The sequence below is a fragment of the Etheostoma cragini genome, chromosome 13 (assembly GCF_013103735.1).
Source record: "Etheostoma cragini isolate CJK2018 chromosome 13, CSU_Ecrag_1.0, whole genome shotgun sequence".
Taxonomy (NCBI): domain Eukaryota; kingdom Metazoa; phylum Chordata; class Actinopteri; order Perciformes; family Percidae; genus Etheostoma; species Etheostoma cragini.
The window spans coordinates 21,995,249-22,010,834 of NC_048419.1; the positions used below are offsets into that span (position 1 = coordinate 21,995,249).

The 15,586-nt window shown below is 41.1% G+C and overlaps 1 protein-coding gene across 3 annotated transcripts in view; it reads left to right on the forward strand.

Annotated features, from left to right (window-relative positions):
* The window catches only part of gria4b (glutamate receptor, ionotropic, AMPA 4b), a 113,475-nt gene that overhangs the window by 63,708 nt on the left and 34,181 nt on the right, over positions 1 to 15,586 (forward strand). For 2 of the 3 annotated variants that reach the window (XM_034889567.1, XM_034889565.1), the window contains exons 5-9: positions 3,292 to 3,345; positions 4,793 to 4,951; positions 7,162 to 7,329; positions 9,049 to 9,153; positions 10,634 to 10,744. In XM_034889567.1, the coding sequence (XP_034745458.1) occupies positions 3,292 to 3,345; positions 4,793 to 4,951; positions 7,162 to 7,329; positions 9,049 to 9,153; positions 10,634 to 10,744 (597 nt within the window). Of the gene's footprint in view, positions 1 to 3,291; positions 3,346 to 4,792; positions 4,952 to 7,161; positions 7,330 to 9,048; positions 9,154 to 10,633; positions 10,745 to 11,821; positions 13,262 to 15,586 lie in introns of those variants that run through there. The other variant, XM_034889566.1, reaches the window with a different exon arrangement.

A 15,586-nucleotide genomic window follows, 5' to 3' on the forward strand; every position in this document is an offset into this window, starting at 1 on the left:
TCCCCCCAGGGCATACAGCAAAAAAGGGTTTTCTCTCTTCCTGGTTTGCTTTTTCTGTAGCCTGCTGTACGGGCTCACTGGTGTCTCCTACATAGATAATTATCCCAGTCAAGGCCATAACAATATGTATAGATGTGTTGCATAAAAGGTTTCTAAATGCATAAAAGGTTTCTAGCCAATAAGCTAATTTGCAACCCCAGTCCCTGGTCAGGCCTTTCTTAAAAGGTAATATTAGCAAATGTACAATTTAAAAGTACTACATAATGTGAGTTACACAGTCATGCAGCAGATACAATGTCTAGTAATATAGTACAACAACATTTCACAGAGTCGTAGCCTCATTACACAAAACTGCACATCAAGTAGCAACACAAACCTGACACACCCAGCCGCTTGCACCTGCTCAGCTGAACTTGAAAACAGTCGGTTTGGTTCTCCAGTGGTGTTAGTTGGCATAAGCACACTCAGAATATTATGTGTGCCTTCCTCCCCGTCATCTTCATCCTCTCATCTATCCACCTGTCCCTTGGGCAACTGGTGTCTCTGTAATTGTTCAATTATTCAGGAAATCTCCACTCTGACATCTGTCATAGTTCTAACAATTTACTTTGCAGATGTGTGTGAGAGAGTCTCTTTTGCCCCAAGCAGCAGCAGCAGACTTCCCGCTCCATCCTAGCTTGATGCCAGAACACAGAGCATCTCTCAAGTAGATGTCAAATTTCAACTTGTGGGAAGATACATTGTTTTGTGCAGTTGTGGTCTGAGTTGCTGACAAAGACATAAACCTGTGTTTTAGCACACATTGATTTCAACTGTCATCCTGTTCATATTTGCATCTTCCTGAATTCTCTTGATCCAGGACAAGGATTTGAATACATAATTGTGCCTCATTAGCTGCTAATTAAGAGCACGGTCAGTAGCCTTGGCTTATAGGCAACCAGATGTTACTTTGTTTGTCATAGAATGAAATCTCTGATTGCAAACCTGTTTCAGTTACAGATGGTAATGTAACTTGTTGGCAGGTTATTGCAAGTTGTACAAACTAACTTGTAAAGTGAATTTGAGTACTAAGAAAAGTGCTAAATGAATTTAATATATTAAACCATCTGCAAAGTGATTGGCTTAAAGTTCATTTAAAGTCCAGGAGGTGTCAAAGGACTAAATGTCAGCAAAATGTACTCTAAGCCCTCCTTCAGACATGCATTTTTTATGTAGCTATTTCAGCAGTATTTCATGTTGGATTCATGTCTGAATAAACTCCTAAGTTGCCTTTACTTCACTTTAAGTCACAAGGTCGGACCTGCAACATGTCCAGCATCACAAACGTCTGAATTGAATGTCATTGTTAATGTTAAAGCTGCAGCAGGTTGAATATGTATGTCTTGTTCTGCCTTTGAAGAGCGCTGTAATACATTCATCACTTATGTGTCAGTTCTTATGGACAGAAAAGCTGCTTTATACTCCATGAGACACTGTGAAAGAGTATTAAAAGGATTCGTCCCTCCTCACAGTGCAGGGTAAGGGAGGCAAAATAAAAATAAAACAAAAGTGGAAAAAAAATAAAACTGCGCTACCACAATGTCATTTAGAGCAGCACTCCATGCCAACTGCATGGATGAAATTATAAATATACAGCAAAACACTTAACATACAGCATGTGAGCAAGTAGGATTTAAACGCGAGTCCAAACTTATCATCTCATCATTCTATGTTTGTGCACTCTGGGACATTATAAACTAGGGTGTTCTAATTTTCTATCAGATAAATGATGAAATTGATGAGAAATGTAGTGTGTAATTCACTGAAGTGAGTCATTAATCAAGGATTTGTTGAGAAAAAAACTCTCAACAGAAAACACTCATCCTCCTTCATTCTTCCATCATTTTCCAACTCACCGCTATTCTCCAGCAGTGACAGTGCTCCCTCTCTCACCAGATGCCAAATACCTTAACCCTTCTATTGTCTCCACTTTTGGGACCTTCTCGTATCCCTCGGGTCAAATTGACCCGTGACTTATTTGGAGTTTTAAAAGCAATTCTGAAATTAAATTTTACTTCATAATCTATTAACAAATATCGTCTTTATCTCAATTTCAAACAATTGAGATAACTTACAGTATATGTTTAGGGAATGCAATCAGTCTCTACTAGAACACAATTAAAAATGGAAGTGTGATTTTTTTATTTTGTCATAAGGTTATAATTCAGGTTAAAAATCCACTATGTGATCATTCTTATCTTGGAAAAAACATAAGTGGTGGTAATATTCATAAATATTTTACTGAATGAGTCAGGAATACATGTTTATTACAGAAAATAAGGAACGGCCAATGATTTTCAGGTAGAAAAAAATGAATTTTCTTGTTGTAAAAATTTGAAATGGGACAATTTGACCCAAATACCATACAAGGGTTAAGCAGCACTGTGGCGTTTCTGTGGATTTTCTAAAGATGCTTATACAAATATTTATTTTTATATTTTAGTTAAAATTTCAAAAACACAACCAAGCCCCAGAATTAAAAAGAACGTTGGGTTCTGCTTAGTATTCACTGTGAACAGTTTTGACACTCAAAACTGTCAAAATAGTCCCATTGACCCTTGAAGATGAACAAGCTGATCTTCTTCCAGCCTCTCAGTAGTGTTGATTGGATGCTAATCTCTCGTCCAGCTCCATGTTGTGATCCCGATTAATGCAGTAGGCGATAATGGATGTGTGGTCATATTGAAATCTTGCAAAGTGCAGCCATGAACGTTCACCAACAGCGGCATTTCACAACCTGCAGCTCAGGTCTTGACAGCAGTAAGGCTGCTGTGGAATTGATATTAATCCAAGTTATTCTGAGCTATTTAACGCATTTTCTTTCACCTTAAATCATAATTCATGCCCTCATTAACTGGAAGTCCAGTGGGATTTCCCAGCAGATGTCAGCTTTCATAATCACTTTTTATCACCAAGATGCAGCTGTCTGGTTGTATGCCTACTCTTGTGTTTGTGTGTGTGTTTGTGCATGCGTGTGTGCGTGCGTGCATGTGTGCGTGCGTGTTGTGTCACAGTGTCGAGAAGCATTGTCATATCTTTGAAAGCGTGAAGTGTTTACTTCCTCCTTTAGATGCTGACATGACTGCCTGTTCATTTGTTTAGACGTCCGATCTTCTGTGGATTCAAACCCGACGGTCCCACTGTGTCAAAACACACACACTCACCTGTCACTTGCATCATTAAATATAATTAACGCACGATCTGTTGTAATCCAGTCAGATTAACGTTGAGCTCTGCTTGTCCTCCTTGCAGATCGTCAGTGTTGGGAAACATGTCAAAGGCTACCATTACATCATGGCCAACCTGGTGAGGGAAGATTCCTCCTTGTTTGTCTCCTTCTTTCTTCTTATCATATCTTCTCTACCACCTCCCTGTCCTTTCACTCTATTTTTTGAACAGTGTTGTGTTGTGAACGTGCAGACTGTATCTGTAAAGGGCTGGCTATTGGAACAGATGTATACTACAGCAGATAACATACAGGAATTAGCAGGATTGACTGACAGCGGACCAGAGTAGCTGAACAACCAACCAGAAAAACATATTTAACCACTACTGAATACTTCATATCAAAATTGAAAAAAAATACACCAAATGTAAAGAATTCTTTATTGCTGTTGTTTGGCTTTTCAAACAAAAAACTGAAGATAATAAAGGCAATGAAAAAATGTGTTAAATCCAAATGATATAGCTTACAGATAAGCATTCTCTTTACTCATTATTACAGTTAGGATATAAAAGTTGGGATACCACAAAAGTTTAAAGCTTTTAAATGTTAAACTTTGAAAACCATCTGTCTGAAATTATGTGGTTTGGATTCCTCTCCTCTGAAATGTTGACATTTGTCATTTCAACAAATTCTCTTTTTTGTATAACAAGAACACACACAGAGCTGCGGACAAAGGACAGTAGCTGTTGTGTCAACCTCCTTCCTATCTTTCCTCTGTGTTTAAAAAAACAACAAATGAAATTCTACTTCTTTGTCAAGAAAAATCATCTAAAAGACTGCCAGACCACATTACAAGACGTGTATAACAAGTGTGTAACTTAAGTTCCAGTACGTTTAGAAGACGTAGAAGACGTTTAGAAGAAGTTTTAATTTACTCCCCCCACTGCAGCTCAGCACGGAAACACAAAAATCAAGCTTTCCACAAAAATACTTTACTGTTGGAAGATGATTGCTAAAGCCTCATATTACCTTATGCTCAATGTGTTTTTACACAAAAGGAAGACTGTGGATTGCATCCCCATCTCTATTGGAATCCCGTTGGGCAGGGCTTTTTTCATGAGGACTGGACAGCAGGAACGATAACAGGTGTCCATAGGGGCATGTGGGGATTGTATTAAAGGAGACTTAAATATGTGCACTTATCCTTTCAGAACTGTTGAGAAAAATTGGGTTACAGGATCAGGGACTTGAATTCATAACCATGGAAACTATTGAGGTCTAACACAGACTGCTGTCATGTTCAGCTCCCTCTGACAGCCTCCAAGGACAATGATATGCAGTATGATGGTCCCGGATCAGTGCTAAAGAACATTTAGACCTATTTTCACCAACCCTTTGTCCCCCGCTTTATGCAGTAGTTCAGTGCTGGCCAGCTGCAAGTGTCTTTGCCAACAATGTAATGAAATCTAATCATCAATACCTACACCTGCCAAAGAAGATTCTTTGAACATATTGTTGCTGCCATTAACTTGTTTCTTTCTGCCGTCACTGGATTCAGCCCTCTCTTTCCCTTTGTTGCCCCTTAAGGGTTTTAAGGACATCAATCTGGAGCGCTTCATGCACGGTGGAGCCAATGTGACAGGTTTTCAGCTGGTCGACTTCAGCAACCCCATGGTCATCAAACTGATGCAGCGCTGGAATAAGCTGGATCAGAGGGAGTACCCAGGCTCAGACGCACCACCCAAGGTATAGTGTCAAAATAAGATGGAATCAGAACAGCTACATAACACAAGGTTTATCGAAATGTTATTTGGTTCTGTAGCTGTGAGCAGAGGACCCTCCAGAAAACTCATTGCTGGAGAATTCAAGAAAACAAATAATTTTACAAAGGATCATGTGACTAAAATCACATGATCCTTTGTAAAATAGTTTTTTTTTGCTAAATGAGCTGAAACCAACAAAACAACAAAATGACATGCTATTTGTAGTCAATGGACTAAAACATACAATGCCACGGCCCTTTAATGATTCCTCTAGGGTGACTGGAGATGTTGCCGCAGCAGAAAAATAGCGGATGCAGCAAAGTAAGATAATACAGAAAGCACAGTGCCAGATAAGATGAGAAAGCTATGAATATATAGCAGCGTGTTTGCAAGGTGTGCAGACAGTAGCAGCAGCATGCTGATACAGAAGTGCATGAAAAACTGTCTTGATGCAAACACTAATAAATAAACTATGATAAAAGGAGCATGTATACACAAGGAACCGGCAACGTCATCATCAGCAGCTCCACTTTGTCCACCGTTGTCATCTGTAAAGATGTGACAGACTGACCCACTTTACATTGTTTTCAGGCACACAGATTGCAAATGGCACTGGGGCAAGAAGGCATCACGCTATGGTGGTCAGCAAACTTCCACCCCCCCAGCAAATCTGTGTCCAACAAAGATTTCTATTTTTAAATAACCAGATGCAGTGGAGTGGAAATGGTGTGAGTCAGGCAGTGTGTAGTATGTGTGTCTGATGGATTTGGTGATTCAAATTAAAAGTTAACACCACGGGGCGATATCGCATGACGTTATGTGTGTATTTGTTATCTGTGTGTGTTTGTGTGTGTGTGTGTGTGTTATCCCCACTCCATTTCTTGATTTATTGCTCTCTCTCCTGGAAATCCACTCAGACTAAATTACTCTGCTCCCCATTAAGTTTGTCCACAGCCTGAGTCACAGTTGGCCCTTCCTTCTTCTAATATATGAACACTACCGGAGAGTTTAGGCCTTCCTCTGGCACGTTGAATCACTTTGCAAAGACAAATATAGTGCCTAGTGTTTAAAAGTTCCAGGAATCAGCAGGTGGTGAACCAACGAGAGATCCCTGTGCTGTGTGACAGCAAGCTTGGGAGATACCCAAATACCATTTCCACCTGGTATTAATGTGTGAGCTGGATCTCCATATGTTGCTGTGACATCCAATCAAGTTCTTTGCATTTACACCTGATATTAATAAGCTTTTTTAAGAAAAAGCTTTTCGTGTGTTCAGTCAAGTTTTAAGTCATGGAAATAATTAATCTACTCCCTCTTTCCATGTCCCTTATAGCAGGAATTTATCTCACACCTCGGTTGTTTGTGTGTTACTCTGGGCAGCTCTTCAGAGAGTAACGGGGGGGGGGGGGGGGGGGGGGGGGGGGGGGGGGGGGGGGGGGGGGGGGGGGGGGGGGGGGGGGGGGGGGGGGGGTAGAGTGCAGTAGTCTCCGTAGAGAGCCATAAAGAAAAGGATTCACCCCCAGCCGCAGGCAAAAATAATGAACTCCTGCTAGCTGGGATAATTAATGCCAGGCTGCCACCTGGCTGGACAGAACACTCGCCCTTTCCCTCTCTTTTCCCCCGGCTCACGCTCCATCTTCCTGCCTTTACGTCATTCACTCAATTAGTTTTCTGCCGTGCTGGACGTGACTTTTGGGGAAACGTAAGGCTCCTGACGTGGACAGGGATTCCTATAGAAGCCAATAATTAGACGCAACACAGAGTCTTCAGGTCAAAGATGGATTAGGGGAAAATAGTAAGCAGAGTAGAACTGCTGCCTCTCTGCAACAGCCAGGCCGTTAGGACGTATTCCTTGGCCCTGCAGAAGCTCAGCGTGCTCTCAGAGGCAGCTGATATTGCAGAACATTTTGCCTGTCTAGCTAAATTAGCATTTAATTGGCCTCATACCTTTTCTTAGTGTGTGTCCTCCAGTGCTGTATATACCTAAAACAGACAGAGCAGCCGGTTAGCCTCCAGGTTACAGACTGTTATTTACAACTGGGTTTTTATTTCAGTTAAATAAAGCTAATAGGCCAGAGTTGGACCATAATTCCTACTGCAAGGGTTTTTATGTAATGTAAGTTTTTTTTCTTTCTTGAGAAACCTGCACATCTGTAACTTCTGTACCTCTGATCATCTCCTCCTGTCTCCCAGTACACATCAGCGCTGACATACGACGGGGTGATGGTTATGGCCGAGGCCTTCAGGATCCTGCGCAGGCAAAAGGTAGACATTTCCAGACGGGGGAATGCCGGCGACTGTCTCGCCAACCCCGCCGCCCCGTGGAACCAAGGCATCGACATGGAGCGCACTCTCAAACAGGTGAGAGAGAGACTTGCTTCAGACAGCTTAATGATAAGACATTACACATTGATCTCATTGCACCTTCTGATTCCAGAAGAATCAACTTCTTTTTTCTTTTTTTTGCAAAAATGTGTGTTATACTACTACTAGTAGTACTAGTGCCGAAACACACATAAATAGCTACAGCATGTAACTCCCCTTAAAACATGTCATTTTTAACTCTCTGATTAAGAGCAGCTTAACAGTAAATAAACAACATAAAGCATACTTAGGGATCATAGCTAAAGCAGCACATTAGCCTAGCACGCAGCAGCTAAAATCCTCTAGTCTAACCACACACTCACTGTAGCTCTGTGTGTAAAACAGAGCAATTTAGACTTCAAATGATTTGAAATATCTAGACTGCAAGCATGCCAGACACGTTGTTTTACCCTTGTATCTCGCACTCGCGCAACAGATGCGCTCCCATTTGAATCTATGTAGCCGTCTCACAAATGGCTCCGTGGATGCTCGCGCCCGAACTGCATCTCACATGCGTAACCGCGACCTTAATAATTTTGGCCGTTCTTTGGCTGCTTGACGCTTTGAAATTCTCTGACCAGACAGAACCAGTATAGACAACCAGTTTCAGTTTTGTGTGAACGCTGTTGGGACACGAGCACAATGCTGACGTGACATTTGTGGTCTCAAAGTCAAGTATAGGTATAAACAACATAAGTATATGTATATGTACACAGTATGTATTAAAAATAAAACCAAATTAAAAATAAAATAGAAATAAAAAGAGCATTGCAGCAGAGAGAGTACTGTACAGTGGCCTGAAGAGCTGGAGGTGGAGTGTGGAGAGAGTCAGGGTGGCTTATTGTTGATAAGACTTCTGGCGGAGGGGAAAAAGCTGTTCATGTGGCACGAGGTTTTGGTCCTGATGGACCTCAGCCTGCTGCCAGAGTGGAGTGTCTCAACGAGTTTGTGGCCACGGTGGGAGGGATCAGCCACAATTTTTTGAGCACGCTTCAGAGTCCTGGTGGCATATAGGTCCTGGAGCAGCGGCAGATTGCAGCCAATCACCTTCTCTGCTGACCGAATGACACGCCGCAGTCTGGCCTTGTCGTTGGCAGTGCTAGCAGCGTATCAGATGGTGATGGAGGATGTGAGGATGGACTCGATGATGGCTGTGTAGAAGTGCACCATTGTCTTTGTCAGGTTAAATATCTTCAGCTGCGGCAGGAAGTATATCCCCTGTTGAGCTTTCTTAATAAAGGAGCCGATCAGTTCAGTGGACAAACTCCAAAGTGTCAATTGTGGAGTCACAGAAGGTGATGAGGGCAGGTGAGGCTGAGTTCTCCCTGAACTGAGTTCTTCCTGAACTCCATAACCATCTCCACTGTCAGAGCATTGAACCTTAGATTGTTTTGATGTTACCAGGTCACCAGGTGGCCAGCCTCCAACCTGTAGGCGGACTCGTCTCCATCGGAGATGAGTCCAATAAGGGAGGTGTTGTCCGCGAACTTCAGAAGCTTGATGGACTGGTGACTGGAGTTGCAGCTTTAAATATCATACTGTCAAAAAATTCTTTATTTTTTCCTTTTTTTCTGTGAAAAGCTGGTCTATTATAAATGCCTTTGGTAGAGAATGGACCGATATGCAGTTTTTCTTCAACCCTTTTGTGGAGTAATTGAATAATATTTGCCACTCTTGCCATTCTGTGTTTGTAATTCTACTTTCACCTGTTTGCAGGTCCGGCTGCAGGGATTAACAGGTAATGTCCAGTTTGACCACTATGGCCGCAGGGTGAACTACACTATGGACGTGTTTGAACTGAAGAATAATGGACCCAGACGGGTAAACATCACACCACACTGCTTACACTAGTGCTACGGATGTATATTTGTCCATGTCAAGTCAGTTATACTGTATATTTTAGCATACACAATATATCCTCTGCTGTTAAGTATCTGGGGGCTGGGACGACGCAATATGTAGCATGGCATTTTCTATTACCATATTTACGTGGGTTGTAAAAGAGCTTTAGACTCTGACAGCATCTCTGATGGATGTCTGTTGACAAAATTCAAGGGAAAATGGGAAAGGGAGAGGGAGAGAGCACTTGTGAGCGTGATCGCGAGAGGATGAAATGAAATAGAGAGCAATCAAGGTAGAGGGGAGGGGGGGGAGACGGGGAGAGGGGGGGGGGCAGAAGCAGGAAGCAGAGAGGAGTTTTTGGAGCTTTTGACCAAAAAAAAGGCGCACCATCGAGCTTGAATATGGAATCTTCCCAGGCCGGGCAACAATTCAATAAAAACACTTAATGTCTTGATGAATGAATGTTTAGAAATTAAAATACAAAATTAGCCTGAAAGTACACTGCCAGCTTTGTAGATAGCACTTTGAAAAAATGAACTTGAATCTACATGATGTGTCCAAAGCTTTCACATCAGGGGATAGGAGATGAGGTTAAAAACTCTAAAGCTATCAAATAGATGTACAGAATGGTCAAGATGTTTTTGTCAAACCAGAAAATACTATTTAACAACCATAATCACGCGCGCTGGGAGAAACATTATGATATTATAATAATCCACTTATTCAATATTAAGGCAAACGTCTGATCAAAATGTTTTCACGGCTGCCCACAGTGTTGATCACTCAGGCTGATCGTAAACAAAATAGTTTTCTTTATTTCAGCAAAAGTTTAAAAAAAAATGCAACCTTTGATCACATCTTAAAGTTTAATATTAATGATGATTCTGGGCGCCCTGATAGCTCAGTTGGTAGAGTGGGCGCCCATGCATGGAGGTTTACTCCTAGACACAGCGGGCCCGGGTGTGATTCCGGCCTGCGGCCCTTTGCTGCATGTTCCTCTTTCTCCTTTCACTTTTTCAGCTGTCCTTTCATTAAAGACTTAAAATGCCTTAAATATCAAAAAAATTAAAAAAATTCATGATGATTATAATTCAAAATGCCATTTCCTCCCAAATGTATCGTTATGGAAGGGATTTGCTGCTTATGAGCAAATAGAAACCAGACTTTTATCTTGGGTGGAGAATTACATTCACATTTTGGTTATGAAAACTGTCTGCTTTTGGTCAGAAAGGCAGTTATTAAAATACAGCAAGAACTAGGCTTTCCTTCATGTTGTTTGGCAGTAACATCCAATTCTGTCAATAAATCTAGCTCTACTGCTGATTCAGACTTCAGGGATTGCGTCAACAAAACTGGTCTGCCAAAATAGCAGAGCAAGTAGTGCACGCGCCGTTATGCTTTATATTAGCACAAACACACAAACACGTATACACAATCTCAGACTTTGTTTTCCCTCCAGATTGGATACTGGAACGACGCAGACAAACTGGTGCTGATCCAGGACTCTCCGCTGCTTCCAAATGACACTTCTGGCATGGAGAACCGCACTGTTGTAGTAACTACCATCATGGTAAGGGACCGGCATGTTCTCGCCAAAACACACACACACACACACACACACACACACTTATGCATGCACTCATATTCTTAGCAATATGTTTATATAATAGTTTATCATCTAATGTATAACACCCGAGGGATCTGCAGTCAGGTGGTTCAATGGCTACACATCACACACCCTACCTCACAACAACCTGACATTAAAGTATGGTGGTGAGGCGCACTGTGCTTCACCACCCTCCCATTGTAAAGTGGCTCAGTTTTTAATGAGGTACTTTATGCACTGTAACACTATTCTGCTAATGCTATTCTTCATGAACCTTGAATTCCAGGGTCATTAATCTTGTTCGATGCTGTATTTTATCATTCATGCATACATAATGTAGACATACTGTACGTGCAGAATCTACAATAGAGCTTGAACGTTTTTTGTAAAAAAGGGTATGTTTTGTTGCCAGCCTTTAGAGCAAAATGTGAGGATTCTCTGTCATTTAGCACAGACACTTAACATTCTCACTCTGAGAAATCCATCTTAAAAATTTGTAGCGATACCATTACATTGATTCTTTCCTAGGATATAAAGTAAACTTATTCAACGGTGGACTGGTAAAGTTATCAAGAATGTTCATCTTTCAGCACTTTACAGTATGTAACCCTGGAGGCCCTTGCGTTGTGTACTATGACTATGAGTCTAGGGATCACACAAGCTTTGTTACAACATTTTCAGTAATTACTGCAATAGAAACGTCAAGAATCAACTACGGCTTACTTACATTATCTTTTATTGCACCAATAAACATCTCAAAAAGCAGTCAAACAGCTGCCGTTTCTGAGGTTTTTGTTCTTATTGCACAGATAAAAGAGTTCATAAAAGATTTCCATACTACTATAGGATCAAACAAATCATTTAACACATGGTAGAAATGAATGGCCTTTGCATGGCATGTCTCTGGCTGTGGCAGTGACGCTGACATGGCTGACTGCAGTAAAGCAGCCAGATGTTAAGTACACATGTAGCAGCTGAGTGAAGGAGGGAAGGAGGTGGGAATGGAGAGTCACAGCTCAGCACAATCCTCCCTCTTTTCAGCCCCTGATGAGGAACCCCATTTTAAGAAACTGAGCCCCAGTTGGACGCAAGCAGGATATGAAAGCACTTAATGGCAGAGTGATGGACACAACAACCCAAGCCAAAATGAAGCCCTAAAGACACTGGGCGAGAGGGGAGACACGGCAGCTATGTTTATGGACACCCTGTTCAGAAAACTGAACAAGAAAAGGAGCCACTCAGAGCCATAATGGAGCCCCTCGAGAGAAAAATACAATGCAAATGGAAGGGAAAAGACACTGTGTTTTTGGAGGATGGTGGTTGTGGATGGACACCCATTAAAGATTAAAGCTGATATGGGTCCCTAACAGCACAGTGTCTGTTTACTAGCATTTAACTCCCACTACACCTTGTTTGTGCATGTTAGATCCATGCATTGTCATGCCCGATGTGTTTGTGTGGCCTATCACAGCTTGAATCCCATCCTGATTTGAATTTGTAATTTTTGCAAAGCTCTACGGACCTTGAACTATGAAGTGAGTTGGTAGCAGAAGGTTAATATGCATTATGTCCAACTGAGTTCCTTTCTGCTCTAAATCTGTCACAGTCTCCCACTACCTGCTCCGCCGTACAGTACTTCACAAACTCGGAGGGCTTCCTGCAAGCTTTAAAACAGCTTAGAAAGACTGATGCTCTCATAATCATCCCAGTTCATATCCATCGCGCTTTTATGCAGCATGATATTATTGTTACATTATGATGGCTGCCTTTCACTCACGCTTTTAATGTTTGTCAGAACAATGTTTGTTTTAAGTTAATGAAGTGTCCCGGTGTTATCTTGCATCAAGGCTGCTTCCTTTTTTAAAGAACTCTCAAGTAGAGGTTATGATGAAGCCGTTTAACATGTTGTGAAATGCTCTTGTTTGTCATCAAACAAAGGCTAGTTACCCTCTGGGTGTGGGGTGTGATTTAGCTCGGCTAGTTATAACCCGGACCTGTCTTGGTATTGTATGATGCACAACAGACAAATTATTACCAACTTTGTCATCTGGCTGTTGACTTGTTGGCTGTAAACAAATACTGCAGAAAATTAACAAACAATACTCTGGGGTTTCTCTGAATTTGAACTTTAAAGAACCACGTTAGGCTTCTGAACAAGAAAAAAAAGTGGCGATGATATTGTTATTTTTTTCTTCTTTCATGTTTATGGGAACATGAGATCTAAGCATAGCATTTGTTGTGCATTGTTAAAATTGTTTTTCCATGATCTGGTTTTATCTTTTTAATTAGTTTCCTTGCTAGGCATTTGGTTTGTTGTAGTCATCCTTGTTGTGGTGTAATGACACACTAGAATTCTGCAAAGGCCAAAAACCTAGACCCAGACCTAACCCAAGACCTGAGGCTGTATTTCTGCCTTACAAACAGTTATATGCTTGCTTTGGAAGGTTTTTTTACAAATAAAAAATGGCTACACAGTGTACAGCTGATTCCAAGCTGTTTAATGGGGGGGGGGGGGGGGGGGGGGGGGGGTAGTATTTAAATAGTGAACTTTCACTTGATATCACTCACTTTTACTTTGAATGAGCAGATCTGGAACCACGTCATGATCTTTTTTTGTCTCATAGCTATCATTTGTCTTTAACTTGAGGTGTTGACAGACATCCATGATGTCTCGGAGCTGCCTGGAGGTTGGTGCATTAACAGAAAAGCTCCCAAATGGACATGTACCAAGTTTGGCATCTTATTGGCAGGATATGGCTGAAAGCTTTGATGAAGAGGGTGTATAGCTTCAAACTCATCCACTGCACTCTCCTCAACACTCTCACTCTGCCCGAGGGGGGGAGGTATAGACAAGGTCCTACTGTAATTGTGTTTTTGTTTAGCCTTTGTATAAGAAACTCTGTGGGAGGACATGTTTGGATTTTGTGGATAGAGACTGTTTTGGTACCCCAAATCTCTCCAAACGATAAAAATACATCTAGCATTTTGGCCCTCAGGCAAGAACCTCTTGAATGAGCATAACAATTTACCGAGGGGTTTGACAAGTTTTTATTTTTATTTTATTGGCATCTTCATCAAACCATTCCTGCTTTGTGTCACACATTTGCAATGACACAGCGTTTTCAGGTGTATGGATATTGTTCCAGGTTTTGCTAAATATGTTTATGGATCTCCAACAGCATGACATGGTGCTTCTTGCATAATGTTTTTGTTAATGAAAATGTGTCATAAATTGAGCAAAACAGGTACCCTTATACTGCAATTTGGGGGGTATTTATTTAGCAAAAAATTCACATTTTGGGATTCATCAAGTTGAAATGAACCTTTGTTTGATTTAATCTCATGAAAATTAATAGAAGAGGGTAAGAATATGAAAATATTCTTGCATTAGGCCTGAACATGGATGTAAGAAAATAACTGGCAAAAATGATATTACATTTAAAATGAGAAACTTAACATAGCAGCTGTTCTTTGTCAGAAAATAATTAAGTGATTTATACAACAATGGTGTTTTTTTTACCCATGCTCTAATTTTCAGTTTTACTTGTGTTAATTATTTTTTTGCAGACGTAAGTAGCAGACAATGCATACTGCAAGTGTACAGCTTGTATGTGAGGTTGAGTGTCAGCTATAACAATATTGGCATTCATTACAGCAATATGGTGATCTAAAACCTTGTCAAGGTTGTGTTGTCTCACTGCAGCAGCCATTCGAGTCGACAAAAAATAGCACAGTGGACGTTTGCAAATATGTTTTCTATTTGTGCTTTATATGTGCTCCCTCCTTTCAATGTCACAAAACCACATTAAAGCAAATGAAAATGGGATTGAGTCCCTCTGTTACTGAGGAGCATTGATGTATGTTTGCTTCTTAAATGTTTTTGTGGTCATGTTATTGTAAAATATGGACCTTCATTCTGTTAACTACTACTAATGTTCAAACAGACTTTGCAAGAGATCGGTTATCTCACATGATACACAAAACACACATACACAAAACCAAACAGGCAGATTTTAGCAGGCACAGTCTGACATTTCTGATGTTGGTACACATGTGTTTGTTTTTGTCTGAACCCGGATGTATATTTACATGGATTTGTGACATCAAGTGGGTCCTGTAGCGTGCTTGCGCGTGCACACAGACGTGTCTGTGTGTGTGTGTGTGTGTGTGTGTGTGTGTGTGTGTGTGTGTGTGTGTGTGTGTGTGTGTGTGTGTGTGTGTGTGTGTGTGTGTGTGCATGCGTGCGTGCGTGCGTGCTTGCTTTTAATGGCATGTTTAATTAGTCTCATTAGGCAGTGAGTGTAGCAGTGTGGTTGGGATTATTGACCAACCTGTCAGGCCTGCTGGCCTTTGCTGTGAAGACCTCTGAAGTACTGCTCTCTTCTCATGCCAGAAACACTGACTGCATCCTTTATCTCTGCCACTCACTCTGCTCTTCTGGCTGCCAGCACTGCCATCTACTCTGCTATCATAAATCACATGGATTAGGGCTGTTTTGCCTCTGATATACAGTACATCCAGAACATCTGCAAAGATTAACATGTGAAATTAAGTCTTCATCGTTAGAGTGGTCGAGCTTCATTGAAGCATATCATCAATTTCATTTTTTAGCTGTTTGAATTGTCGGTGGAACAAAATGCTTTACTTGAAGTGGTGTTCGTAGGACAGTTAAAGTCCGAATTTTTAATTCACTATAATAATTTAATACATTCTTGTTTTGTAGGTAGTTGAATAATTGGTCTCAGCGATGACCGTGTTTCCTCTGACTCCTTCACAATAAAAAAACACCCTAATGCTTTTAGTCTA